Source organism: Podarcis cretensis (genome assembly GCF_951804945.1).
Source record: "Podarcis cretensis genome assembly, chromosome: 12".
In the NCBI taxonomy this organism is placed as follows: Eukaryota; Metazoa; Chordata; class Lepidosauria; order Squamata; family Lacertidae; genus Podarcis; species Podarcis cretensis.
The window spans coordinates 54407578-54434830 of NC_137181.1; the positions used below are offsets into that span (position 1 = coordinate 54407578).

Sequence of the window (27253 nt, forward strand, 5' to 3'; positions counted from 1 at the left end):
CCGTAATATGTCACAACTTCTATTGTAATGAATGTATGGGGGCTGCTCGTGCGTAAGTTGCCACCACTGCTGGCTAGGTAGCCTGGTTAAACCTTTCCTGACTGGACAGCCCTTCACTTTGTGGCTGTTCAGTCACTAGCAGAATCCGTCAGTGGGCGTTTCTTAAACTTCTTCCAGCACAAAAGCTCTTTGACGCCAAGTCTACGCCTACCTTCCCTGCGCGGAAGTCTTCTGCGCAGGGTGGGTGTGGGCAGAGGAGGACCTGTGCTCTCCCCGCTGGTCTCCAGCGAAGAGTCCTGGAGACCCCTCTCTGATTCCCCCAACCGCCCCCCTTTATCCCTGGTGTTACGCTGATTTCCTTCCCCAGCCGATGAGTTCCCTCTCCCCCTGCTTGGCCCTTCTCAGGCATCGCTTGGGAGCCCTGCCTCCACTTCTGGCTCCGATGTCAGTTCCCTGACATCTATCTTATTTAAATGCCAACTGAATACGTTGACATACAAAGATGGGCACTGATTGCCCTCCTCAAAACACTTAACACAGTTGTGCATTATTAAAAAAGCTACAAACCTAGGGAAGAAAAAACTGAACTCCCTGTAAACCTGCAAAATAGCCAATGTGACGTTTCAGTTCTCAATTTATTTAAGACAGGAAGAAGGCAACGAAAATACATCATTGTTTCCCTTTTGTTTCTCAGAAAGATTCCATTGGTGTCTCCTATTTGCTACAAACCGTAGATCACAAACTAGCACTAGGGTACATCAAACTTTCTGGCAAGCACTGAAAGGCTTCTAAGTGAGGCAGGAGCTACAGCCCCCGACAACAAGTGCTTTTCTTTTGTTAATCCAACGATGCGATAGAATTCTCTATGTTCCTCGACTCAGTTGGTTACCTTTCACAGAAAATCAGTTTACACAGCACATTAAAATATCCAACTGGACAACTTTTGCCGCCTCGAGGACAATATAAATGCTTTGCAATTAAGACTTTCTATCTGATATGCTGATCCCTCTGAAGACCGAAAGTGGACATGCATCAGGACTGCAGCTGTCTTTCTGGGGTTTTATGGAGCACATCAAGACAGGAAAACAAAGCAGTTAAAATGGATTAGTAAATATTCAACCTTCAGAATGTTCAAGCAAGCAGAGGATTGTATTTCAAACTGCTCCTATGTAAAATATCCCCCGCTGTGCTAATTTCCTACATACAGCAGCAGGGTGCAAGGGGCGGCAAGACTTGAACAACTGCCAAAATTGGCTATTTAGATGAAGCAACATGAATGCTCAAGTTCTAAAAATATTAAGTAGTGGAGGATTGGTCTTTATAGCAAACATTTTATTTGGTTTCCAAGTCATCCTTGTGTTTCGGAAATGATTCAAACAAGTCCCTGGCATATATCAGACACTGAGAATGAAACATATTTACCTCTTATTGAATTCAGCAGGTTCAGAAGCCTCTGAACTTTTTCATGCCTCAATACACCGATGTTATGCACTCTGTTTTCCGAACGACAAAACCTCACAAACTGCTCAAAAGCATCATGAAGCAAGGCAATGCTGTCTGCAGGGTCTGTGCATTCAGTCTGCTCTGTGGGGAACAACATTGAAAACCTCTCTGAGACATTTTTTCTCTCCTTTTTCGACGGGAACAGAGCTCATGGATCTGCAATCCATGATAAGGGGATATGAAGGAAAAAAATCAATAGTAAAGTGGCCCAACATTTCTACTTCCAATAGCCATATATTTCCCAAAAACCAGTGGTTTTCAAATTTTTGCATCATCCAAAACCTTCCGCTGTAACCATCTTGAAAGTGGCAGCTGTGACAATACCTCATGCATATAATCATGCTTATAAAATCATGCCGTTTAAAAATGGTTACATCTTTTAACTGCTATGCCATGGGACTCTTGTTGTTTTTCTCTTCAGGAACACATCAAGGTAACGTGCCTTGGAAATCCTGTAGAAAATTCTAGGAAACATTCTTGGATAACTCTTTCTGTTGGACACATAACTCTTTTGTGTTGCCTATAGATAGTTGTGATGTATGGAAGTGACAGCTGGACCATAAAGAAGGCTGATCACCAAAGAATTGATGCTTTTGAATTATGGTGCTGGAGGAGACTCTTGAGAGTCCCATGGACTGCAAGAAGAACAAACCGATCCATTCTTCAGGAAATCAGCCCTGAGTGCTCACTGGAAGGACAGATCCTGAAACTGAGGCTCCAATACTTTGGCCACTTCGTGAGAAGAGAAGACTCCCTGGAAAAGACCCTGATGTTGGGAAAGATAGAGGGCACAAGGAGAAGGGGACGACAGAGGACGAGATGGTAGTTCTTGAAACTACCAACTTGTGTTCGACCAAACTGTGGGAGGCAGTGGAAGACAGGAATACCCTGCGTGCTCTGGTCCATGGGGTCAAGAAGAGTCGGACATCACTAAACAACATATACAGTGGTACCTCTAGTTACGAACTTACCATATTTTTCGCTCTATAACACACACCCAACCATAACACACACGTAGTTTTTAGAGGAGGAAAACAAGGAAAAAAAATTCTAAACGAAACAGTGGATGTATGATTTTTGTGATCTGACAGTGAGTTTGGAGTAGCCCAGTGCTAAAATCCTGAGGATCCTTTGTAACCACGTTTTAAGTGGGGAGGGAAGGAAAAGCACTCAAGGGACAAGGAGCATGCGTGGGGTGGGTGGAGAAGGATGCTGCTAATAATGAAGAAGAGAAGGCTCCTCTCCTCTTCCGCTTTGCTCCTTTAAAGCAAGCAGGCTCTGCTTTTCTCCCTCCTCCCCACTCATCCCCAGCTTAGCGAGCTGAAAAACTTTATTTAGCTGCTATTTAGCTAGCTGAGTGGGGAGGAGAGAGGGACAGAGAGCCTGCTTGCTTTAAAGGAACCAACCGGACAGGAGCCGCTTACACTTGTGTAAGTGGCTCCTCTCCTCTCCCACTTTGCTCCTTTAAAGAAGCAGGCTCTCTGTCCCTCTCTCCTCCCCACTCAGCAGCTCTTCTCCCGCTTTGCTGTTTCAAAGCGAGCCACGGAGGAGGGAAGGAAGGGGAACCATGGATCCTCTGCTCACGACTGCAGCAGATCCCCCCCCCCCCCACGACCCGTAGGCATTCCCTCCATAACATGCACAGACATTTCCCCTTACTTTCTAGGAGGAAAAAAGTGAGTGTTATGGTGCAAAAAATACGGTAATTCGTTCCGGAGGTCTGTTCTTAACCTGAAACTGTTCTTAACTAGGTGTGCTTTTGCTCTTGTTGCTGCTGCACCGCCGGCACATAATTTCCGTTCTCATCCTGGGGCAAAGTTCTCAACTCAAGGTAACTCTTCCAGCTTAGCGAAGTTTGTAACCTGAAGCGTTTGTAACCTGAGGGGTTTGTAACTCGAGGTACCACTGTAGATATAGTTGTTGAGCCTTAGCACTGGGCCTATAACTGAAGAGCGTGCCCTGGAATAGAACTGAAGAACCTGTGTCTCTCCAGATGTTTTAGACTCCCATCTGCCCCAGCCAGTGCTCAGCGATGACGGGAGTCTTGAAAAATCTGGAGGGCCATCCCTGCCCTAGAATACACCCACAATACTTCTCAGCCGTTGTGAATTGTAGGAGTGAGCAAGATTCTTTCAGAGAAGCGTGTCTGGCATCTTCTCGTTGAAGATGACCTGAAAAGTTTCAGAGGAACCCCAGAGTTTCCCAAAAGAGCTTTAGGGGAAAGCTCCATCACTAGCACATAACAACACACAATTATATGTATCAACCAAAACAATGTCGCCATGCAGCCCTGTCGCTCAACTGGTGAGATATTACTAGTGCAGTAGCGGGCATACAAGCCTGAAGGACTGCACAAATCTCCTCGGCCTATGTGTGCTTGTCTCAGCTCTGCACCGGTACTGATAGCTGTCATAGTGTAGCAGCTTTCGGTTTCCAGTATCAAAGCCCAGTTTCAAAGCTTTGGCGACAAAAATACTTTGCAAAAACCAAACAGGAAGCCATGGTTAGGGGTGGGCACATGGGACATGGATGAAATTAACACAGAGATGGAAAGGAGCAGAATGATCATGACCTCCAGTCCCTGAATAATGGTTAAGTGTTATGTCTACAGCAGGGTTTCCAGCTGTTTTTGGACTACAGTTCCCATCATCCCTGACTACTGGTCCTGCTAGGTATGAATGATGGGAGTTGTAGTCCAACAAGAGATGGGAGACCCAACCCAGAAAATGAAGAGGACACTTTTGCCAAGTGTGGGTTATTACTGAGTTGAACAAGGAGGTCTGCTTCTGAAGTACCTGGTGACTCATCCCGGTGTAGATTAAATCTTTCCATGTGCTTGCTGATTATATCTATAACCCTGAACTTCTTGTGTTTTTTCAAGATATCCATAGCAGACCTTGACTGGGCATCACAGATCTTTGGATCCACCCCAGCGTTCAGAAGCATGACCACATTTTCTATCAGATCTGAAATACAAAACAAATAAAAGGAGTCTGCAATATTCTTGACTTGAATCACAACAGGCTTCACGTCATGAGTTCAGCTTTGTGATTTGACACTTGCAGGAAGGAAGAACCTCTGAGAAGTGTGTGGCGCTCGTATGCAGCAGTTCTGAAGCTGGTCCAAAGAGCAAACAATGAGTAACTGATTGCAGCAATCCATGCTTGCTAGAAACATCAAAACACACCACTCATTCATCTACCCCTGGTCTGTCACACAGGGAAAAGGGGATAACAAAAACTGCAAAAAGTTCCCAGGTCACCAATTGGGGCTGAGAAATATATGGTGGAGGATTCACATTTTGGGTGCCCACTAGACTGATAATTATTTTTTTAAAAAAAGAGGAATATAGGTGCATTTTTCAAATGGAACAGATAGATGCTTAGTTTCTCCCCTTCAATCTCAAAAAGGATTGCAAGACAGGAAGCCAACAAGACACCTGCTTCCCCGCTCCCTCACAAAACTAGTGCAAAGCAATACAAACTGTTACAGTGGTGCCTCGCAAGACGAAATTAATCCGTTCCGAGAGTCTCTTCCTCTTGCGGTTTTTTCGTCTTGCGAAGCACGGCTATTAGCGGCTTAGCGGCTATTAACGGCTTAGCGGCTATTAACGGCTTAGCGGCTTTAAGAAAAAGGAAACAAACTCGCAAGAACTCGCAAGACGTTTCGTCTTGCAAAGCAAGCCCATAGGGAAATTCGTCTTGCAGAACAACTCAAAAAACGGAAAACTCTTTCGTCTTGCGCGTTTTTTGTCTTGCGAGGCATTCGTCTTGCGAGGTACCACTGTATTTCAAAAAACCTGGGAGCACAAAATTATTGCTTTTCAATGGTGGCTCCAATCTTATGGAACTCCTAGGTTTAGATGGCCCCATTTTATTCTGGGACCTTCTATGCCCAGAGCCATTGTTCTATTAGTGAAATACAGTCCTTCCTGAGCATGTCTTTATCCCATTATTCATTCCCTTTCCGCGACAGCAGTGAATTTATTACTCATGTTATTCCAACTTTTCGGTCACCCAGTGGCTCTGGGAAAATTAACACGATGATGCTTACTACTGCCAACCCACTTATACCTAGGAGTAAGCCCCACTGAACTCAGTGGAGCTTATTTCTGAGTAGATCTACCTAGGATTGCACTGTAACTGAATTAGAAGCCTACTCTTGATGCTGGAACAGACACTTGTTTTCCCACTGCCACCTCATGGGCAAAATAAAACTTGCAGAAACTATCACGCTACAATTCTATGAGAATATGTCCACTAGAGATGGTCTCAAGGAAAGCAGATTCCTAGTCTGAGTATTCTGTTTGAAATGCAGCAACACAAAGCCAGTCCCTGTTAAAAGCACAATGTTAGCCAGAGTTAGCCCTTTCTAGGGTTTCTGTAAAAAGAATAGGAGAACAAGAATTAAACTAGCAAGATAGTGTATTGTCCAAAAACCAGGTTACCTAAACACACACACACTTACTTTTCATAGGATAGCCAGCTGAATGAGATGCTACAACATGGAGAACTGTGGCCCCCTCTTCATTTTGCTGGTTGATAAGATCCTTCAGTTCAGGCTTATAATTCAATAACCATCTGAAAAGGTAGTTTCCATCTAAATAATTAAAAAGAAGAAATACACCATCAATTTAAGGAAGACTGTGCTTAACCTTTCCAGAATACATAAAAAGGATAGGATATATCTTTGCAATATAATTTATTTTCCCTGCTTGGCTTTATCTAGTCTAGTTGGTGTATAGCAAAGAACCTTGCAGGGCAGAGATAGCCAATGTTCTTGGCACACGCGGTACAAATCAAGTCCAGAATATGAAATGGTGCCACTCTAGTTTGACGGTACAGTATTTTTACAGCTCCTCCCTGCCTTGGGGTTTGTTTTCTCTTTAAGACCAGTTTAAGGTAAAGGTAAAGGGACCCCTGACCATTAGGTTCAGTCCTGACCGACTCTGGGGTTGCGGCGCTCATCTTGCTTTATTCGCCAAGGGAGCCGGCGTACAGCTGCTCTGTCATGTGGCCAGCATGACTAAGCCACTTCTGGCGAACCAGAACAGCGCACGGAAACGCTGTTTACCTTCCTGCCGGAACGGTACCTCTTCATCTACTTGCACTTTGAGGTGTTTTTGAACTGCTAGGTTGGCAGGAGCAGGGACCGAGCAATGGGAGCTCACCCCATTGCAGGGATTCGAACCACCGACCTTCTAATCGGCAAGTGCTAGGCTCTGTGGTTTAACCCACAGCGTCACCCGCATCCCAGTAAGACCAGTTTACAGATACTCTAATATACTGAGGAAGGGAAAATACCAGACTTTATAACATAGCTACTTCTACGCTGCCCCCAACAAGTGTCCCCCCATCCAAAGGCTGGCCAGCCTATATTGTACATCTCTCACTATTTTCATAGGACCATAGCTTTATGTTTTGCATATAAAATTCATCTCCAAACTACCTGCAGCACCATTCAGGACATCATTTATTTTGATTTGATTTTTTTAAGCACTTACTTGCTTTGATACAAAGCATTATGATAGCATGAAGAGGATAGGTTCCAACACTTCTTATATTTGCTCCAAGGGAGACAAGCCACTCCACCAGTTTGGGCACCCTTTCCATTTTTTCATACTGGCCAAAGAGAACATATTTCTGGTTCAAGAGAAACAAAGAATACATGTTTAAGGCTCTGGTCACTTGGTGCACATAAAATCTCAATCCTCCATCATCACTGTATTATGATAAAATCCCCACCACGTAGAAATGCTGATGATTAGGCAGCATAACTTGGATACAAATTTTATTTCTGTTGACAGTAGTATTTTATTTAAGCACCATGTTTGCCTTAAATAAACAAACTAAAACCCTGTTATCCACGTCCACCCACAATTAAGGGAAATAGACAAGTCTGTTAAAGCAAGCTAGTAATGGAGTTGGGTTTTGGTTTTGTTTTTAAGTTTGCTGGACTGCATGCAGGCTCCTCTAACACCCTTTAGTTTGTAAAACAGATATCAGTTACCTATGTCACCTGCCATTCATGCAAGCCCACTGGTGAAATCCATTTCCTAATTCCATTCACCCAGGCCCCAGTAAAGGATTTCTACTGGAAGATTTCGACAAACCTCAAATAGCTCTCTTAGTGATAAATTGGTCACTTGCAGATTCCTTGGCAACCGGTCTTTCTCAGCAGCCAACAACAGGCAAGACTAGGGAGTGAGGGAAAATATTTCTTTGTTAGAACTTTAAATGCATGTAGACCTCACATCTTTTTCAGATCACAGCGACACCTGGTGCTTTTGCTAACAAGAACAATTCTTTGAAACTATGGAAAGGGTGAAAAGGAAATATATCTGGCTGTATTCTGATTCTATTTTCTCTGTCTAGGTGCTACTGTTAGTGAATAAACACAAATGCCTTATAATTTTGCTTTTCCTGAATCACCATAGATTACAACTCGTTACTGTTGAATGAGACAGAAGTGTTCACTTGTTGGGGGAAGGGACAACTGAATTCAGTACAGTGGTGCCTCGCAAGACGAAAAGAATCCGTTCCGCGAGTCTCTTCGTCTAGCGGTTTTTTCGTCTTGCGAAGCAAGCCCATTGACGGCTTAGCGGATTAGCGCTATTAGCGGCTTAGCGGCTTTTAGCGGCTTAGTGGATAAGCGGCTTAGAAAAAGGGGGGGGGAAGGAAAAGAAACCCGCAGGAACTCGCAAGACATTTTCGTCTTGCGAAGCAAGCCCATAGGAAATTCGTTTTGCGAAGCACCTCCAAAACGGAAAACCCTTTCGTCTAGCGGGTTTTCCGTCTTGCGAGGCATTCGTCTTGCGGGGCAACACTGTATTGCTTCCTCAGAGATTATTGGCATCAGTAGAAAGGTGAGAGTTAAGAACCACCACATGTGTATTGGCTGAGAAGCGGGTAATTGCCTCCTTTTGCTAACAGCCATCACTGATCAACACAGGTTACCATTGCAACAGGCTGCAAGAATGTAATTACCTAAACAGCCATGAAACACCGTTGGTATTGCTATGGGAAGCAAATAAAGTGCTTTTTGCTGCATTATGACCTGCCAACATGGAGAAAACTGCAGTGGTTGTGCTTCCCTGCTCATGCTACTGGTTTAGCTGCTGAGAGCTAAACCAGTTTGGTTTACTGTTCTGTATGAATCTGGCCTCGTCATTGGGTCTCACTTCAACAAGCCACCAAGTTTTGTCCTTGGCTTGCCATTGTGGTTTGTTTGGAGTGAGATAGACCACAAGACAATGCTCAGACATAACATGAAGCCAAGCCATGGCTGAGCTCCCAGTAGCATGGCAGCAGGAGCACAGAACGACTGCAATGGCTGTGATTTTCTCCCAATGCACCAATATGCTTGCCTATCCACAGCAAGCCACGGTTTGGCTTACTATTACCTACATGGTTCGTCTCTCTTTTTCCTTCTTTAAAAGGTGCAAGCAAAAATAATGAACACTACACCAAAAACTGTGCTAAGCTTACACATTAAGGAAGCACACCTACAATTCACGTCAGCTTATCCCAATTCTAAGCTGGGCTATGTAATCACAGGGCTGAAACGTCGAAGCAGACAGATTCCAGAACCTGCGATCACCTACTGTCATACAGGTTTTGAAAAGCCAGCCTGAGCTCAGGAGAAAAAAAGATGTCATTATTTACAATGATAAGATGCCTACCTGCCACAGTCCTTTTCTGGCCAGCTTTTCAATCACCTGCTGCCAAATTGGTGGCGTGAAATTATCGCTCACAATTTTTTTACAGACAGATAATAAATGTGGGGTAATAGTCCTTTCATCTAAAGGGGGGGGGACAAAACAAGAGAGGCTTAAGCTTGCATAATCTTCTTCATCATCATCATCATCAACAACATTTACAGTTTGTGCTCTTCCAACTTAGGAAATCCCCTCACGGCATCAACAAGAAAAGGGAAAAGCCTTTACACAACAGAGAAAACAAACTGCACAATCACCAATGCTCTCTCCCTAGGGCTCCCTTCAGCTGGTCTATACAAGCAACAGAATGAGGTAGGAAGTTGAGGGCAGAATGTTGTAGTGGTAGAATGGGCTGCATCATTTCAGCCTGCAGGTTTCGAATGCACCAAAATTTATACAAATAGAAAACTAACGCAGTTGGTGGGGGGTAATTTCATTCTTTTCCTGCTTTTGGCTTTCTGTTTGTAATGAGTTTTCAACGTAGGGAAGTGCTGAAAAACATTGTCACCCACCTGCAGATATAGCAGGGGGCAATGCCAAATGTGCAGAATCCGGGCATAGGGATTGGAGCACAGGTTCCTTCCCTATCCCCACCACGTCGTGCGAAGAGAACCACCAGACATTGTGCACCTGAAAGCGCATTGCAAGCATGGTTCTTCCATCTGCTCCCTGAAGCTGCTTCTACGCGGCTAACTCCCTCGCTGGGCCAGGGCAAAGATCTTGCCGTTTTAACCTAGCATTGCAGACATTTTACCCACCAGCCTGAGGTCACAAATCCATTTTGCAAAGGTTACACTATAATAATGATTGTGGACAATGACCTGGTTTGCACATCATTGTAAGCAATACTCTGAAACACATTATAAATGACTGAGAATGAGAAACCGGCTGCTGCCCGCTGCTCAGTTATGGCGCACTTCACTTTGCCAAGCCTGTAAAAAAGAACACCATGGATTGGCTGGCGTAGTGCTGGATGCAAACCAGTGTAGTGGTTTGTTTATCTCTGAACAAAACACAAGTAGCAGCCAAGTTTCGTTCTTGGTCTACTGCTTATAGCTTATTTGGAGAGAAATAAACTACAAGCGTTGGTTTGCACATCCACTCCAGAGTTTGTTACTCAGCTCAGCAAAGGGAGTAGTGAACCACTTGCATGCTGCTCATTCATGGTAATCCATAGTTTCTTTCAGACTACGGTTTACTGTGATTTGCAAACGAGGCCATTCATTTCAGGCACTCACCAGCCATCAGCTGCCCCCATCCTGTCCATATTGTGACAGTTTAATGAAGACAAAATCTCACGTTATCACTTACCGTTAACGCTTGAGAAGATACCGACTATAAAATCAGAAATTTGAGCCACATCTGATGAACCATGGAGATAGTCTAAACCTTGATAAAACGTTTTAACAGCATCGAGAGGCTGTCTCAATTGAATCAGGGAGTAGCCAGCTCTATAGTAGCCCTAAGAAAGAAAGAAAGATCCCAAGAGTCAGTCTTTCACTTCAGGAATATATGTGAAGGCTAACAGACATTTAATAGCAACATTTCAATATAAGAACGGAATAACCTAGCAGTAAATACATTTAAAATGGCAGGGTTGAAACACTTTTGCACCAAATACAATGGGCACTAGTCAACTATGTTTTACTCAGAATATATACTCAGTATTAACGAACATTATAAAATTAAACATTCATTTGGTTTATTATGGCTTTCTAAACTATAGGAGGGTGATTGCTTTTGTTTCTTACTATAGTGTGGTTTTTTTAAACATGGATACAAATCTTATTTCTGTTGTCAGTAATATTTTATTTAAGCACCATATTATGTTTTTTGTGTTTTTATATTGCAAACCATCCTGTGAGCCCCAGATGAAGGGTGGTGCAGAAATTAAATAAATAAATTTCTGAATGGGAACACTGTTCTGAGCCAATAGCTGCTCTGCAAATAAGTTTATGTTCATATTAAGTAAAAGTGACTTGCAAGCCAAAAGGTGGAGCTTCCGAATACAACAAAATTTAACAACCAAATGCAAATCCAAAGTTCTTCAAGCTTTAAGCTCCTTTAATGTCAGCGCTCAATCCTTGCATTTTCGGTCTTGAAATTTCTCTGTTTAAGAGTCAAAGCACACATTGCTTCAAAATATCTTATACAGTGGTGCCTGGCAAGACAAAATTAATCCGTTCCGTGAGGCACTTCGTATAGCGGTTTTTTCGTCTTGCGAAGCAAGCCCATTGACAGCTTAGCGGATTAGCGCTATTAGCGGTTTAGCGGCTTTTAGCGGATCAGCTGATAAGCGGCTTATCAGCGGATCAGCTGATAAGCGGCTTAGGGCTTAGGAAAGGGGGGGGGGAGGAAAAAAACCCCGCAGGAACTCACAAGACATTTTCGTCTTGCAAAGCAAGCCCATAGGGAAATTCGTTTTGCGAAGCGCCTCCAAAACGGAAAACCCTTTCGTCTAGCGGGTTTTCCGTCTTGCGAGGCGTTCGTCTTGCGGGGCACCACTGTATTCAGAACTCCTAATCCTTATTTTATTTTTTGATTAAAAAACAACACCCCTGCAACCTAGGCTTAAAGAATCATAGAACTGTAGCGTTGTAAGGGACAGAGCCGTCTTTCCTATTGGGTTTACTGGTGCGTTGTGCCAGGGCGTGGGCCTCTCAGGGGCGCCCCAGCAAGTGGGGGAGCTGCGTGGCTTTGCCGGCGCTTCCCCTTTCCCTCCTCCATGCCCACCAGCTGCTCCCCGTCAACCATATGGCTGGAGGATGTGCAGCTTCTATCCCAAGCCCCCGCAGGAGAGCAATCCCCACAGAGGCTTGGGAAAAGGTTGACAACTCTGGGAAACGGGGGTGGGGCGCCGGAGGGATCTTTGCACCACGGCGCTGGGTATGCTTAAGACGGCCCTGGTAAGGGACTCTCTGGGTCATCTTGCTCGAATCTCACCCATGACAGATGGCCTCTTAGCCTCTGCGTAGAGTACAGAATACCTTAACGTAAGCTGGATCCCACTGGAGGCTCTGTCTTGCTGAGCAGAAGGCTTCTCTCCATTTATTTAAGTTGTAAAAGGCATTTGATCGGTTGCAGAGTAAAACTGCCACATCTCGCCGTTGGGAAAAACTAAGAGATGAGAATGTTAAACGTAGTTGCGTCAAGAGAAACAGCTTTATAGTTTTACAGAACACATGAACAGATTCCCGCCCCCCTTCCTCTAACACAGAGTAGAGGGGGGAATTGTTATACCTTATGCATTCCCTTTATTAAATCCCAACAGAACACTGCTATGAAAAGTTGAATAAAGAGTGTAAAGAAAATGGCAAATAATTACTGCAAAGATCACAGATAACTTGGTGACTAGAATCCAAGTTCAGTAGCTTCACAGAAGGAAAGCTCAAGTCTAGAAGCCAGCGCTAGACAGCTCACAGTTCTCTAAGAAAGAGCTTACCTTACTGCCCGGTGTAAATAGACCAGTATGTTTAGTGCTTCGTCATACTTTCTGATGGCAAGAGCATAGTTTCCATTTTTGAAGTCTTGATTCCCTTGCACTTTCAAGAACTCAGCGTAACTAATGGGGTCCCCAAAGCTGAAGGGATCCATTCTGACAAAAAGAGGAAAAAAATATGCTCTGAGAGACAGCACAAATTTCCCTTACCCCACAGCATGAGAGCATTTTCAGTTACTTAACCAACACCGCATATATTTAAACACCAATAAAGTGCTTCTACCATCAATGATAAGCTGAAGTAATTATCAGGACTATCTAGACCAGCGTTTCCCAAACTTGGGTCTCCAGCTGTTTTTGGACTGCAACTCCCATCCTCCCTGAACACTGGTCCTGCTAGCTAGGGATGATGGAGACCAAAACAGACCCAAGTCTGGAAAACACTGGATCTAGATCCAACATAAAAGAACACAAGGCGTCACAGGAAGGAAGCCTTTTATAGAAGGAGCTGAGGAGAAACCGGCCCTCTCCAACTTTGGTTTGCTTTTGCCTCTTATTTTAATTGCATCTGTCTTCTACCGCCACCGCCCGAATTATTATGGGGGTGGGAGGAGGAAACATTTTATAAATACAATTTTAGAGGTCAAAAAGTTTGGCACATAAGAAAAATCCCAAAGACCATATTAATGTAATATCTTTATTAACCCAAACAAAATACAGTGGTACCTCGGGTTAAGTACTTAATTCGTTCCAGAGGCCTGTTCTTAACCTGAAACTGTTCTTAACCTGAAGCACCACTTTAGCTAATGGGGCCTCCTGCTGCTGCCGCGCCGCCGGAGCACAATTTCTGTTCTCATCCCGAAGCAAAGTTCTTAACCTGAAGCACTATTTCTGGGTTAGCGGAGTCTGTAACCTGAAGCGTATGTAACCTGAAGCGTATGTAACCCGAGGTACCACTATATCACAAAGTAACGTGCAATCCTTTGAGCTCTGCAGAACTCTCCCATCCAGACAGATGGTAAGCAAAGCAGGAACATGGGGCAGGGAGACTCAAAGTGCCTATCTGGTGATAAAACCTTTATCCCTGTCTGCATCTTGTAAGGTTTTTAAGACTGAGGGAGAGAGGAAGTCGCAGGCAATGATACGAGGCCCTTTAGGTGCTATGCAAGTATCAGGTTGCTGGGAATGAGAAGAGTAACAATGGGGTAAATTCCCCATCTCTGGGGCTACAAAATTAGCAGCTATTGCCCAGCTTCATCCTTGTCTCCATCCTTAAGCAAAGCACAGAGAGTCCTCCATAGTTTCCTTCCTGTTTTTGAACTAAGTCAATCTTCATATTAGCAAAGGTGAAAATTAATATTAGATGGTTTGCCAAGTCAAAAGAAACCAACGAGGACAACTGCGCCTAGCAGTTGAATGAAATGTTTCCTTGGAAAATAAAGCCCTGCCCTCAGGTGCCCTCAGTTTAGGATTCTGCTGTTAAAACAACCAAATTCATTATTTTCCAATCACAACCAGTCTTTTCCTTACTGCCACCTCTGCAGCACCTAAAATACCTACTATTTTTTGCTTTGTTTACCATCTAGTCTGATAAAGAGTTCCAGAGTACTCAAAAGACTGGATGCTATTTTGCAATATTTTGGTTGGCCTAGTAAAGGCATTGCCTTAATATGGAATTTAGAGATGAAATATCGGTGTAAAAGGGGGGGGAGAGAGAGAGAGAAAACTCTGTCCTTTTATTTGCAGCAAAACATAGCATTTGGCTCCAACAGACTCCCTCACACTGTACAAGGAACTGGAAAACAATTTCTAAATTCAAAAAATATTAATTTTGCCTAGTGAGCATATAAACAGTGACCAAAACAGCCAGAACCACTCCAAAATAAACAAAAAAGCGATTAAAAATAACTGACAAAAGGTGAAAAATGGTAAGTATTCATTTACTAGTGAAAGCATGATACAAAATAAACACAATGTATAAAAATGAGTGCATGGATAAATAAACAATGCAATTACAATGAGGCTACTACAAGAACTAAATAAGATATAAGGCTTTGTATTAGCTGCTTCGAGTATGCAAGAAAGCAGTTATTTTCTTAGCACCCTCTTCCTCCGGTCCAGTTAAAAGCAATAGCACTTAAAAAAAATTTTTAAATCTGCATTATAAAGGTAATTAAAAAATACAAGAAAAATTAAATAAGATTTAGCATAGATGTGTGTCCCTAATATTGGGATAGACTCAGGGACTTTTAGGGAACAATGCGTCCATATCTACCAGACCTGCTGTGGTCAATTGGTTTCCACTACAAGACTCCTGAGCAAAAATAATCCACAAGGATTAGAAAAATCAAAAGCCGATCAAAGAAGGAAAAACGCTTAAAAAAGCCAACATCTATGAGCCACTTCAAAAGCTCAGGCCTAGTTTTCAAAACCCCAAAGCCTGCTTGCCTCCATGGAACTGACATTGTTTTTCCGTATTTTCCATAATACAACTCTTCTCATTTCAAATCTCCAGCTACGCTCCAAATTGTTCTCTTTTGTAACACTCCTGCACAATTTTACCCTCATCAAAATGAGTCATTCTTAAATTTATGACTTCCACCAACATTCTCTACCTTCTCTGGTTCTTCTTCACTTTGATCCCGAAATCTTTCAACCTTCCTTATCAAAACCACAACACAAATTCCACCCAGTCTCGGAATAATGACCTCGAAACCATCTGCTTTCTAGCTAAGATTGTTCCCTCCTTTCTCGGACTAATTGCCCAAAACAAAGGCTTCGCTCTCTCTCAATAGAGACAAAAATGTTGGTTAAGGAAAAATAATAATATTCTAACTCAACTAACATATCGTACAAGGTACACACTTGGACAATTATCAGATAACACTCACCACCACAGGCTTATAGCGCCCAGTTCAAAAATTATACCCCTCTTTTCACCCCCATAATTTATAATTGGGATGTTTTTCCTTGAGCAGCTGCTTCCAATTTAACTAGAGATATATTGTAACTTAAACTCTGAATGGGAAGCATGTAAAATCAAAAGGGATCGAAAGATGCAAATGTATCAAAGTAATAAGATAAAGTGAACATTTGTGTAAAGGGTCAGAGAGATACATTTTCTCCTTTTTCTTATTTTGAATTAAAATAGAGAGTAATCAGAATTTGCTCCTCCAGAGACCCCTTTGGTGCTGTTCTCAGAGGACTGTCAACCACACAGACACAAGTCAAAGTACCGTAAGTTATAGGGCTCATCTCTCTGTTTATCTCTTTAAAAAATAATAATTATGATTTTAAGTTTTATACATTTCAATAATTTTACAATCATTTTAACATTTCAAAACTCGACTTCCTTTCCCCTTTCTACAGTTCCTTAAATTTATGTTTTATATTTTCTGCATATGCCAAATTAACTTAAATTTACTGATTTATGCATCTACTTTAAATATACACTCTTATAAAACTGCAAGTTATTACAATAATCCTGCCAATGTTCTTATTGGTTTACAGTTTATTTGTAAATATTCAATAAACCATTTTCATTATTTTATTAAAAGTTTGCTATCTTTATTTCTTATTTTTCTGGTGAGTTTCGCCATATCTCTCTGTTTATCTCAAAGCCTCTAGGGTAGGAATAATAATAATAATAATAATAATAATAATAATAATAATAATAATAAATTTATTTATACCCCGTCCTCCCCAGCCGAGACTGGGCTCAGGGTGGTAAACAACCAAAAATAAAAATAAGTTGATTAAAATACAACTTAAAAAACAAGATTAAAATACAACATTAAAACATTAAGATGCAGCCTCTTCACAGGAGGAGAAAGGAAAAAAGAAAGAGCCAAAGGTCAGCTGGAACAACTCTGTCTTACAGGCCCTGCGGAAAAAAATCAGATCCCGCAGGGCCCTGGTCTCATGAGACAGAGCGTTCCACCAAGCCGGAGCCAGTGTTGAAAAGGCCCTGGCTCTGGTTGAGGCTAATCTAACTTCCTTAGGGCCCGGGACCTCTAGGGTGTTGCTGTTTATGGACCTTAAGGTCCTCCGTGGGGCATACCAGGAGAGGCAGTCCTGTAGGTACGAGGGTCCTAAGCTGTGAAGGGCTTTAAACGTCAAAAGCAGCACCTTAAACCTGACCCTGTACTCCACCGGGAGCCAGTGCAGCTGGAAAAGCACTGGGTGAATATGCTCCCATGGCGGGGACCCCGTGAGGAGCCTCGCTGCAGCATTCTGCACCCGCTGGAGTTTCTGGGACAGCTTCAAGGGCAGCCCCGCGTAGAGCGAATTACAGTAGTCAAGGATCTGATGGTGCAATGATAACATCATTTCCACTCCTTCAGCCTTCAGCATCTGCAAGTTGATCATCATGGATTCCTGAAACCATACTTTGTATGTGGAACTGCTCCCTGTGCCCAGCACTACAGGAACCAGAACGGAAGGACCTAAGTAACTACTTGCCACTTGGCAAGTAGCAGATTCAATAAAAGCACCTGTGGTCTCAACAGTGATATACAACAGGTTTTTTCAACAGGGAGGGGTGGGACCATGATGCCCCTTTGCACAGAATGGGCATCACTCTCTACTACTGGTGCAAGATGGCAAATGTGAATTCAGCAGCGAAGGTGCTCATGACGCCAACCCAACTTTAACTGAAAAAGGGTCTCCTTCGGACTAGCTGCCGAAGGTGCATGGAAACATCTCGAGCTGTTTCCTTAAAAATAAAATAAAACCAGTCTGTCTTGGGAGCTACGTAGAAAGAAGTTGCTGACACCCAAAATATAATGAAATGGTTGCTAGATTTATTTTTGTTTGTTCCCAGCAAATCAAGGGGAGGACAATCTAAATATTGTGCTTTCAGGATTTATCGTAACAGAATGTCAGGCTGGAAAGCTATCAGAGAGTTAAATCACCTTGCTAAAAAGTGTGTTTTTTGCCAGCATACAAGAAGAAATACCACTGGCCCACCTATCTGTGCTTACCTATGTTAGTTATTTGTGGCCTAAACATGGAGGGGAGCCTTTGTGAAGTTTCCCTGCCCATCTGAACCAGCTCTAAGAATGGTAAAACAATAATCTCTCCGCTTAATAAGCCAATATACGAACAAGCCTTTTCTTTACAAGCCACAATTAAACTAGGAAGCCTGTAATTAAACAGTGTTTCCATATTGTCCAAACCAAGAAACTATGGATACCAACTTCAGAAGAAGCCATGCTATTAAAGGAAATCTTGAAGTTGTGTATAATATCATGGCTTGTTCCAAAGCTGGCAACTATAGTTTTCAGCCTTGAATGGAAGGCTTTCTGGTTTGGTTGCTCATACCACAAAAGGAGGAATGAAGGGACAAAAGACTAGCTCGTTTCTCAGCTTATCAAGACGACATCCGTTCATCTGGTTATGGCCTTAGTCACCACAGGTTGTCAGGCCAGTGGCTATTTACATGCCTGCTTCAAACTCTCAAATATGGAAATTAAAGTTCATTTGTGAGTTCAAGGAGGACCCTTGCAGATATTCCATTATCCTCTGGGAAACGGATGGCAGAACACAATTTGCCACTAAAGGCTGGACGAGGAGGAGACAGAGGCAGGAGAAGAACTGTGAGTGGAGATGAAGATGATGGAGTTTATGGAGCTGGCTGATCTCACCGGGAGAATCCGCGACCAGAAAGAAGAGGAACACCAAGAAGATTGGAAGAAATTTAAAGACTATTTGAATAAATATTGTAATATTAAAGATATGTAACCACTTGAAAGAACTAATTAGGCCTAGGATTAAATTAGGATTAAATAAATAAATAAGAAAAAGTACGATAAGAAAAGTTAGGAAATTTGATTATGACTGTAATATTGTTTTATGAAATAATGATATTGGAAACTGCTACATTTAATTACAAGGAAATTCAGATGGAAGAGATTAGAGGAAGTCAAGTAATATGTTTATGAAGATGGATCTTAATTAACTAATTAGGTTTTAGTTTATGTGGTGATATATGGGAAGTTTGGAGTATTTTATGTTTCATATTCTTTCTTTTTCTTATTATTGTTTATTCTCTTTTTTGTTATGCTTTTGTATGAAAATTAATAAATATTATTGTGAAGGGGGAAAAAGAACTGTGAGAGGAGGGGCACTCTTTTTTCATCCTTGGGAGCCCCTGGCAAACTCACCAAACCTACTGCACCTGAAACCAGGTGTGGAGAGGGCAGCTGACCCTTTAATGGGACTCCATCCACCCCGGGGCTTGCCCATAAAAAGCAAACCTAGAGGGGAAACTAGAGTGATGCCCGCAGCAACCCTTCTCCTAGCGGCACTTTTTGTGGCTGCACTGAGACCTGGGTGAGAATTAGGGTGGGAAGGTAGAGTCCGGGGTGAAAGCAAGAAGCTGAGAGGAAGGGGGCTTCCAATGGCAAAAGAACCGATATTTGTTGATACGTATTAGCAACGCAGTCATGCAACTTTTTCATATGTTGCCTGTACAGTGGTACCTCTGGTTACGAACTTACCGTATTTTCCGCTCTATAAGACGCTCCAGACCACAAGACGCACCTAGTTTTCGGAGGAGGAAAACAAGAAAAAAATATATTCTGAATCTCAGAAGTCAGAACAGCAAGAGGGATCGCTGTGCAGTGAAAGCAGCAATCCCTCTTGCTGTTCTGGCTTCTGGGATAGCTGCGCAGCCTGCATTCGCTCTGTAAGATGCACACACATTTCCCCTTACTTTTTAGGAGGGAAAAAGTGAGTCTTATAGAGCAAAAAATACGGTAATTCGTTCCGGAGGTCCGTTCGTAACCAGGGTACTACTTTAGCCAATGGGGCCTCCCACTGCCACCGTCGCGTGATTTCTGTTCTAATCCTGGGGCAAAGTTCTTTTTTTAAAAAAAAAAATTAGTAGCAATTTCAGCATAACAAAATTTCAAAACATATCATATTCATTATTTTATCCCCTTTCCCCCCCCCACCCCCCTCAAACCCTCCCTCCCCCCGAAGGCTTCCCTCAGCTCCTCTCTCTGATTTATCAGCACATATTATTCTCTGCATGTTATAAAATTATACATATCCTTACATTATCTATCTACCATGTTATCAACCAATAAATTTGTGTATGTTAATTCAAAACCTGCCAAGGAGTCCAGTTCATTTTGTTGTCTTTTTAAATAATTCTTAAATTTGTAATTTGTAAAAAGCTCCCATTCTTCCTTAAAGTCACAGTTGTCCAGGAAGAATCGATGAAATTTAAAGACTATTTAGTTAAATATGTCAAGTTAAATTAATTGGAAAAGCTTGCAAATACCAGATAGGCTTAGGATTTAGATATGTAATGTGATGAATTAATATGTTTAATGCTGAATCGGAAAGAAAGAAAGAAAGAAAGATGTTAAGTGTTTAAGTCAACTTTATAAGAACTTAGGTTTTGGAAAACCGTTAAAATGATATACACTGAAATTCAACCAGGGGGATACGAGGAAGTCACTTAACAATATTACTAAGTTTGGTTTAAATACGGTTGAGATTTATGTTTGTTTGGTTGTTTATTTGTCTTTAAAAACTTTCTGGAAAATTAATTTTTAAAAATGAAAAAGAAAAAAAAAATAAAGTCACAGTTGTCCTTGTCCCGCAATTTGTATGTCAATTTAGCAAGCTCTGCGTAGCTCAATGTTTCTTGCCACTGTTCTTTCATTGGGATTTCCTCGTTCTTCCATCTTTGTGCTATCAAGATGCTTGCCGCTATTGTAGCACATCCTGGGGCAAAGTTCTTAACCCTCAAAAATCTCCCTCCCATGCTTCAAGCAAACCTGCAACCATTCTCTTTTTACAGTTGGACACGAGATCAGATCAGAAGAACTTTCATTTGCATCAGCCACTAACCATAGCAATAAAATAAAATATACTGAAGATAGAGGCAAAAGCTTAACTAGACAAAATACATTTTGAGGGAATTGGACACTACACATTTTGGAGAAGAGAGAGAGCAAGACTTCGCTTTTTCTAAGCCTTGCACTGGCAGATGACAGCACCCACCTAAGTTAAAATACAAAATGACAACTGCCCACAGTCCTCATAAGTCCTCATAAGGCTGTAAGGTCAGGGGCAAGAAACATGTTCCACTACCCTTCCAAGAAGAAAATAACAACATATACTGCCCCTCATCCCCTTCATCAGAAAATTAGTAGGAAATGAGTAAGGTCCTTTACACATGGCGTCTAAACAAAACTCATCTATGTGATCCAAAGTTTTCCATTTTGATGTTGCTAGTGTCATTCAATTTATTTTATATTTGTGATCCTGAGGGGGCTTCTCCATAGCTCAAACCCAAGCAGAGCCCAATAAAAGATACACATTTATCTGCTTCAGAAAACAAGTTGCTTGGCCTGAATTTCATCAGGAGCCGCAACGAGGACATACCGTCCAACATTTCTCCGATGAAAATAGGGTTAGGGGTAACATAACGATAATTTTATTATTTATACACCACACATCTTACTGAGTTGCCCCAGCCACTCTGGGCAGCGTGCAACATATATAGAAACATAATAAAACATGAAACATTAAAAAAAACTTCCTTATACAGGATTGCCTTCAGATGGATGGGGGGGGGGTTGAATGACTCCATACCCTCCAACAATTTCTCCAGTGAAAATAGGCACAACCTAAGGAAAAGCAGGACATTCTGGGATCAAATCAGAAAGAGGTACGACTTCTCTAAATCAGGGACATCCCTGAAAAATAGGGACACTTGGACAGTCTGTGAGGAAGCAGATCGCGCCCTCTGCTCACCACATGATTATATTGTCACTCTGATGTGTTTGTTTACCGTATTTTTCGCCCCATAGGGCGCACCGACCCACAGGGCGCACCTAGTTTTTTTGGGGGGAAATAAAGGGGGGAATTATTTTTCCCCCCCAGGCGCGGGGCTGGGGCAGGGGAAGCGGAGAGCTGCGCGAAGCCCGAAGCCTGGGGAGCGCTGAGCTCAGCGTGCCCCAGGCTTCGGGGTGCAGGCAGCTCTCCGCAAGCCGTGGGAGAGCTGCGCGACTTCGCGCAGCTCTCCCACGGCTTGTGGATAACTTCCTGAAACCTGGAGAGCGAGAGGGGTCGGTGCGCACCGACCCCTCTTGCTCTCCAGGCTTCAGCAAAAGCCTGTATTCACCCCATAGGACGCACACACATTTCCCCTTCATTTTTGGAGGGGGAAAAGTACGTCCTATAGGGCAAAAAATACATACAATTAAGCATTTTGGCAGGCTTTTGTTCAGTTGTTTTATTTTTATTTTTATCTGCACAACCCTCTCCGAAGGAGGATTTGAAAAATATTTCAGATGAACCAGCGGCAATATAATTATGTGCCAGGGTAATGCAGATTCTGCATGAAGAAAAACTGGCATATAATTTAAGAAAACTTGCACAAACAGGATCCAAAGAACAGTACCAGCCATTTATGTGGACCTTTGCCCCATTTCTTAGCCAGCAGCCCTTCACACTACACGGAAACTGAGATTTTCAAAAGCAGCTTGAGACACAGCAGTTCTTTATCTTACACAAGTCATTCTGCTCCTGCTAGTTATAGAAAACAGCTATGCAATGTGAATTAACTGCTACAGTAATCCTGCTCAACCCTGCTCTGTCTTCCGCGATTTCTTGGTTAGCCTTTATTTACCCACACATTCAAATGAAAGCAGGGGCTAGCAGAAAGCTCAAACCTCTGTCCTGTTCAACCATCCCACATAGAATTTGTGTGAGAATCTTAAGGGAATTTAAGGGGAGGGAAGGAAAACATAAAAGGACCCAGGGCATAGTCAAAACTTCCTTCTGGGCACGGACTGATGTAAGGAGTAGCAAAAATAAAGTTGCAAGAACATGAAAGTGGCTCACTTACAATATCAGGAAAATCATAAAACACAACAGGAATACACTGAATTGCAATTGGGTCTAACAGAGACAATACAGATATAGCGGCAGTTAAAAATATATATTAAATCTTGATCACTAAAATATAACCTAAAAATGTCATTTAAAACCTTAATCATTTTAGTAGTACAGCTTGTTTCCTAAGTTTTATGGCAGTCGCACAGAATTTGGCCACCCTTAGTGTAATCTCTAGATCAGTGTTTCCCAACCTTGTGCCTCCAGCTGTTTTTGGACTACAATTCCCATCATCCCTTGCCACTGGTCTTGCTAGTCAGGGATGATGGGAGTTGTAGTTCAAAAACAGTTGGCACAAGGTTGGGAAACACTGCTCTAGATCCTTGTCCTCTACCAAGAGTTTTAGACTTTGAAGTTCGGACCCCTTTGGAGATTTTTGTATAACAGGAGTCATAAATACCGAGTGTATATCCCCGTAGAAACGGCAGCGTAACAAGACATGAGAGAGAGTTTCTACCTCCATCAAGCCGCAGGGGCAGACTCGTTCTGCGTATGGTTTACCCTCGAATCTGCCCTGTTATAAGGCAGATGGCAGCACGGTGACTCTAGCGAGGGTAAATGACCTTCTGTATTTGGGCATTTGTAATTTTGAGAAATAATTTGCTGCGGTAAATCCTCTCCCATTATCTTTTCTTGCTGGGTGTTTATTCACATGAAAGTGGCATAAGCAATGTTTGTCTGGAATAATTTTCTTACATTCTGGAAGCATTGTTTTTTAAAAGAAATACGTTTTCATAAGTCACCTGTATATTAAGGGAACTCGATACTTCACAGTACAGTATAAAGCAGTTAACATTGGTTAGCTTCAGGCTTGTTGGTTGACTAAAAGGTCAGTATGGTAGACGGCTTCTGGACAGTGCTATCGCACTTTAAACTAAAGCAGTAAAGACAACCGTAACATTTTTTTCAAAATGCCCTTGCTTTAGATAAGAACAATCTGCCTGCAAACAACAAGCAGGAACAAAACTGTACGGTTTTGCACTTCCATGCCAAAACTTAGATAATATTCAATCCCTGGAGGATCCAGCGAATGGTTACTAACATTGTTTGGCTTGACTGCTTGTTTTCCAATGCAGATTTTTACTGCTTTGTTATTGGCAACATTTTTTTTCTGCAGTAATGCCAGGGATTCCCAGTTGCTTCTATACGGGAACACATTGCTAATGCAATTATCAAAGAGCTAAACTAACTTGATCTAGAAGAAGCCAACTCTCCAAACATGCACTCTAGTTTTTCAGATGAAGTTTTATAATGGTGCTATAAAATACAAATAAAAAAATTCCAAGTTCATCTCCGCTTGAAGAAAGGCTGTTCCAAATTCAAAACCAAAGCCCTTGAGAAAAACATAACCTAAGCAGTCAATCTTTTTTGGAAACAGTTTTACTTACAAATATTTAAAAGTTGCCAGAAAGTTTCAGGTAATTGTTCTGCGTGCAAGAAAAGCAGAGTGGGTTTTTTAAAATGTTGACTTGATAACAATCACACCACTACTATTTCTAGGCTGGTTAAAATTTCCGCTATTAAAATAAATGTATACAATCTTTTCTTCTTTGGAAGTCATACTTTGCATTTGCAAAACATGGCCCAGCCAACATTCAAAGGAACAGCAGAGGGAATTCAAGGATGGGGGAAAGGGAACAACTTTTGTAACATGCCTTACGATTTCAGAAAGGAGGGTTCAGGGAAGCAAAACTCTTGCAAAATTAAAAGAGAAAGGAGAAGTTGCCTCTCTGCCCTGTTTTCCTCAAGGAAGAGGATATGACATGCAATGGAATTGGCGATGCATGTAACATTTACCGTAATTTCTAACGGACATGGTACAGACTAGAGACAGAATAATGTGGAACTATATCTTTATATACCAGCATGAGTTTGACCAAACTGCAGGAGGCAGTGGAAGACAGAAGTGCCTGGCATGCTCTGGTCCATGGGGTCACAAAGAGTCGGACACGGCTAAACAACTAAACAACAACAACATATCTTTAATGACCCCCTTCATGCGTCTCATAAAATGGGCTCTGGCCTACAGTAAACATGACAGCCTTTTCAAAAGACACCAGACTCCACGCTAGTTTTCAAAATGCCCTGCATCCTTCTTTGAAAACTGCATTTAGCGTGCTATCAACTTCTCAGTTCTCAACAGACTTTCAATGCCCCCCACCCACCAAAGGCCAACTCAGAGGCCTCACAAAGTTGCACAGAAACCAGCTGATGTGTCTAACAGGGGCACTTCACTTTTCCTGGACCAGCTTCTGTTAGTTTGCAAGCTCGAGGGTTGGTCGAAGCTCTCATACTTCTTTTTTTATTTGCAGGACAACTATTCTGAAAGAGCCAAGCCACCAACATTAGTCAATTGGGTCAGACGTCACCACCAACATTTATGTTCGTTTTCCTACGAAGGAAGTGTACACACTTCCTTTTACTCTGGTTTGGGAGAGCAGCCTACACAAGTGGAAGCGAAATACTGTTTTTAATGCATACTCCTCCAAACCAGTTTCAATCCAAGTTGAAAGAAGAAACAACCTAGGTCTGAGGAGGACATGTTCTCTCAAGTGTGATCCTGTAACAATACCCAGATCTGTTCTCTCGCAGTGTGTGCCTTGGCAGGCAGGAGGCAAATATTTTTTTATCTAACCCGGGCAGTGCAGGAAGTTATGTTTCTTACAACCTACGCTGGCGATCAGTGCGACAACCCCCGGCCACTTTTCTGCAAGGCAAGGCAAGGCAAGGGCCTAATCTTTGGCTCTCCGGATTATGTTGGACTCCAATTCCCATCAGTCCTGGCCAGTGGTCATGGATGATGGGAATTGTAGTCCAACAAATATGTGAAAAGAAGCAGGTTTTAGCCACTCCAACCCTGCAGAAACACCCAAAGAAACCTGTGGGACCATGCCTGATTCCTTTGGTCTGCTTGCTTGCTTGCCCTCCAGTTATATTTAAAACCCAACTTAACTTCCCTGCCGCCCATGACTCACAGCTGTTGACTGTGCATTTCCGCACAGAAAATAAACCAATTACCAGGGAGCTCCAGGAAACTTAATCTCGAAAAGGATTGCACCCTGAGGCTCAGCTCTCACGCGAATCCTGCAACCACCCAAGGAAACGCAAACCACAAAAATTTCTTCCACCTTAACAATGGGCGTGCAGGATTAGGGTTTACGTGGCAAAAATTTAAAAAGTGACGAGGGGAGAGGGGAAAGCCATGCAAACCAATTGCTTCCATTGCCCCGGGATAACACACCCGCGCAAGGAAACGCTGCTTCCGATTTGGGGCTAAACACAAAACATGCACCGTGCGCGCATGCATATACATACGTTTATGCAAAAAGACGCGCCTCTCCTTCCTTGCTTCCTGGACTGGAAGTAACCCGGCGCTCCTCGCTGCTTTAAGGCGCGCGCGCCCGGCCAAAGCGGGAGCTGCTGCCGCCGCCGCTCAGCTGCTGCGCATCAAGCAAGCCAGCCATCCTGAGAAGGCGCGCGCGGGTGGAAGCAGAAGAAGCGCAAGCCGCGGGCCAGCCCCGCCCCCGCGACGTCATTTCGGGGAAAGGGGCGCTTCCTCGCAGGCAGCGGGTTTCCTTTGCGAAAGCGAAAGCGAATAGGAAGCTTCTCCGCCTTCCAGCGCAGCGCCTGGGAGCTGCGTGCACAGCTGTCAACTTACAGATTTGAAAATAAGGGACCAGCAGCCTCGAAAATAAGGGATCAGCAGCCAAAATAAGGGATTTTGCTTAGCTTAATCAGATTGAGGTTGAATCCTGACAAGACAGAAGTACTGTTTTGGGGGGACAGGAGGCGGGCAGGTGTGGAGGATTCCCTGGTCCTGAATGGGGCAACTGTGCCCCTGAAGGACCAGGTGCGCAGCCTGGGGGTCATTTTGGACTCACAGCTGTCCATGGAGGCACAGGTCAAATCTGTGTCCAGGGCAGCTGTCTACCAGCTCCACCTGGTACGCAGGCTAAGACCCTATCTGCCTGCGGACTGTCTCGCCAGAGTGGTGCATGCTCTGGTTATCTCCCGCTTGGACTACTGCAATGCGCTCTACGTGGGGCTACCTTTGAAGGTGACTCGGAAACTACAACTAATCCAGAATGCGGCAGCTAGACTGGTGACTGGGGCGGCCGCCGAGACCATATAACACCGGTCTTGAAAGACCTACATTGGCTCTCAGTACGTTTCCAAGCACAATTCAAAGTGTTGGTGCTGACCTTTAAAGCCCTAAACGGCCTCAGTCCAGTATACCTGAAGGAGCGTCTCCACCCCCATCATTCTGCCGGGACGCTGAGGTCCAGTGCCGAGGGCCTTCTGGCGGTTCCCTCATTGCGAGGGGCAAAGCTACAGGGAACCAGGCAGAGGGCCTTCTTGGCAGTGGCGCCCGCCCTGTGGAACGCCCTTCCAGCAGATGTCAAAGCGATAAACAACTACCTGACATTCAGAAGACATCTTAAGGCAGCCCTGTTCAGGGAAGTTTTTAACGTGTGATATTTTACTGTATTTTTGCTTTCTATGGAAGCCGCCCAGAGTGGCTGGGGAGGCCCAGCCAGATGGGCGGGGTATAAATAATAAATTATTATTATTATTATTATTATTATTATTATTATTATTATTATTATAGCTTATACAGAAATCAGGCACTGATGGAGCCATGCTGCTTTGGCTGCCACTGACTGTGTTTTGCAGGGGGT

At 43.1% G+C, this 27253-nt stretch overlaps 1 protein-coding gene across 1 annotated transcript in view; it reads right to left on the reverse strand.

Annotated features, from left to right (window-relative positions):
• Positions 1–26041, reverse strand: part of TRANK1 (tetratricopeptide repeat and ankyrin repeat containing 1) — a 51302-nt gene extending 25261 nt beyond the window's left edge. The window contains exons 1-10 of the mRNA XM_079947502.1: positions 25890–26041; positions 12663–12815; positions 12208–12337; positions 10532–10682; positions 9185–9303; positions 7616–7699; positions 7007–7145; positions 5971–6102; positions 4299–4469; positions 1423–1584 (exon numbers count right to left, since the gene is read on the reverse strand). Coding sequence (XP_079803628.1) covers positions 1423–1584; positions 4299–4469; positions 5971–6102; positions 7007–7145; positions 7616–7699; positions 9185–9303; positions 10532–10682; positions 12208–12337; positions 12663–12814 — 1240 coding nt within the window. The 5' untranslated portion in view covers position 12815; positions 25890–26041. The remainder of the gene's footprint in view (positions 1–1422; positions 1585–4298; positions 4470–5970; positions 6103–7006; positions 7146–7615; positions 7700–9184; positions 9304–10531; positions 10683–12207; positions 12338–12662; positions 12816–25889) is intronic.
• Between the last annotated feature and the right edge of the window lie 1212 nt (positions 26042–27253).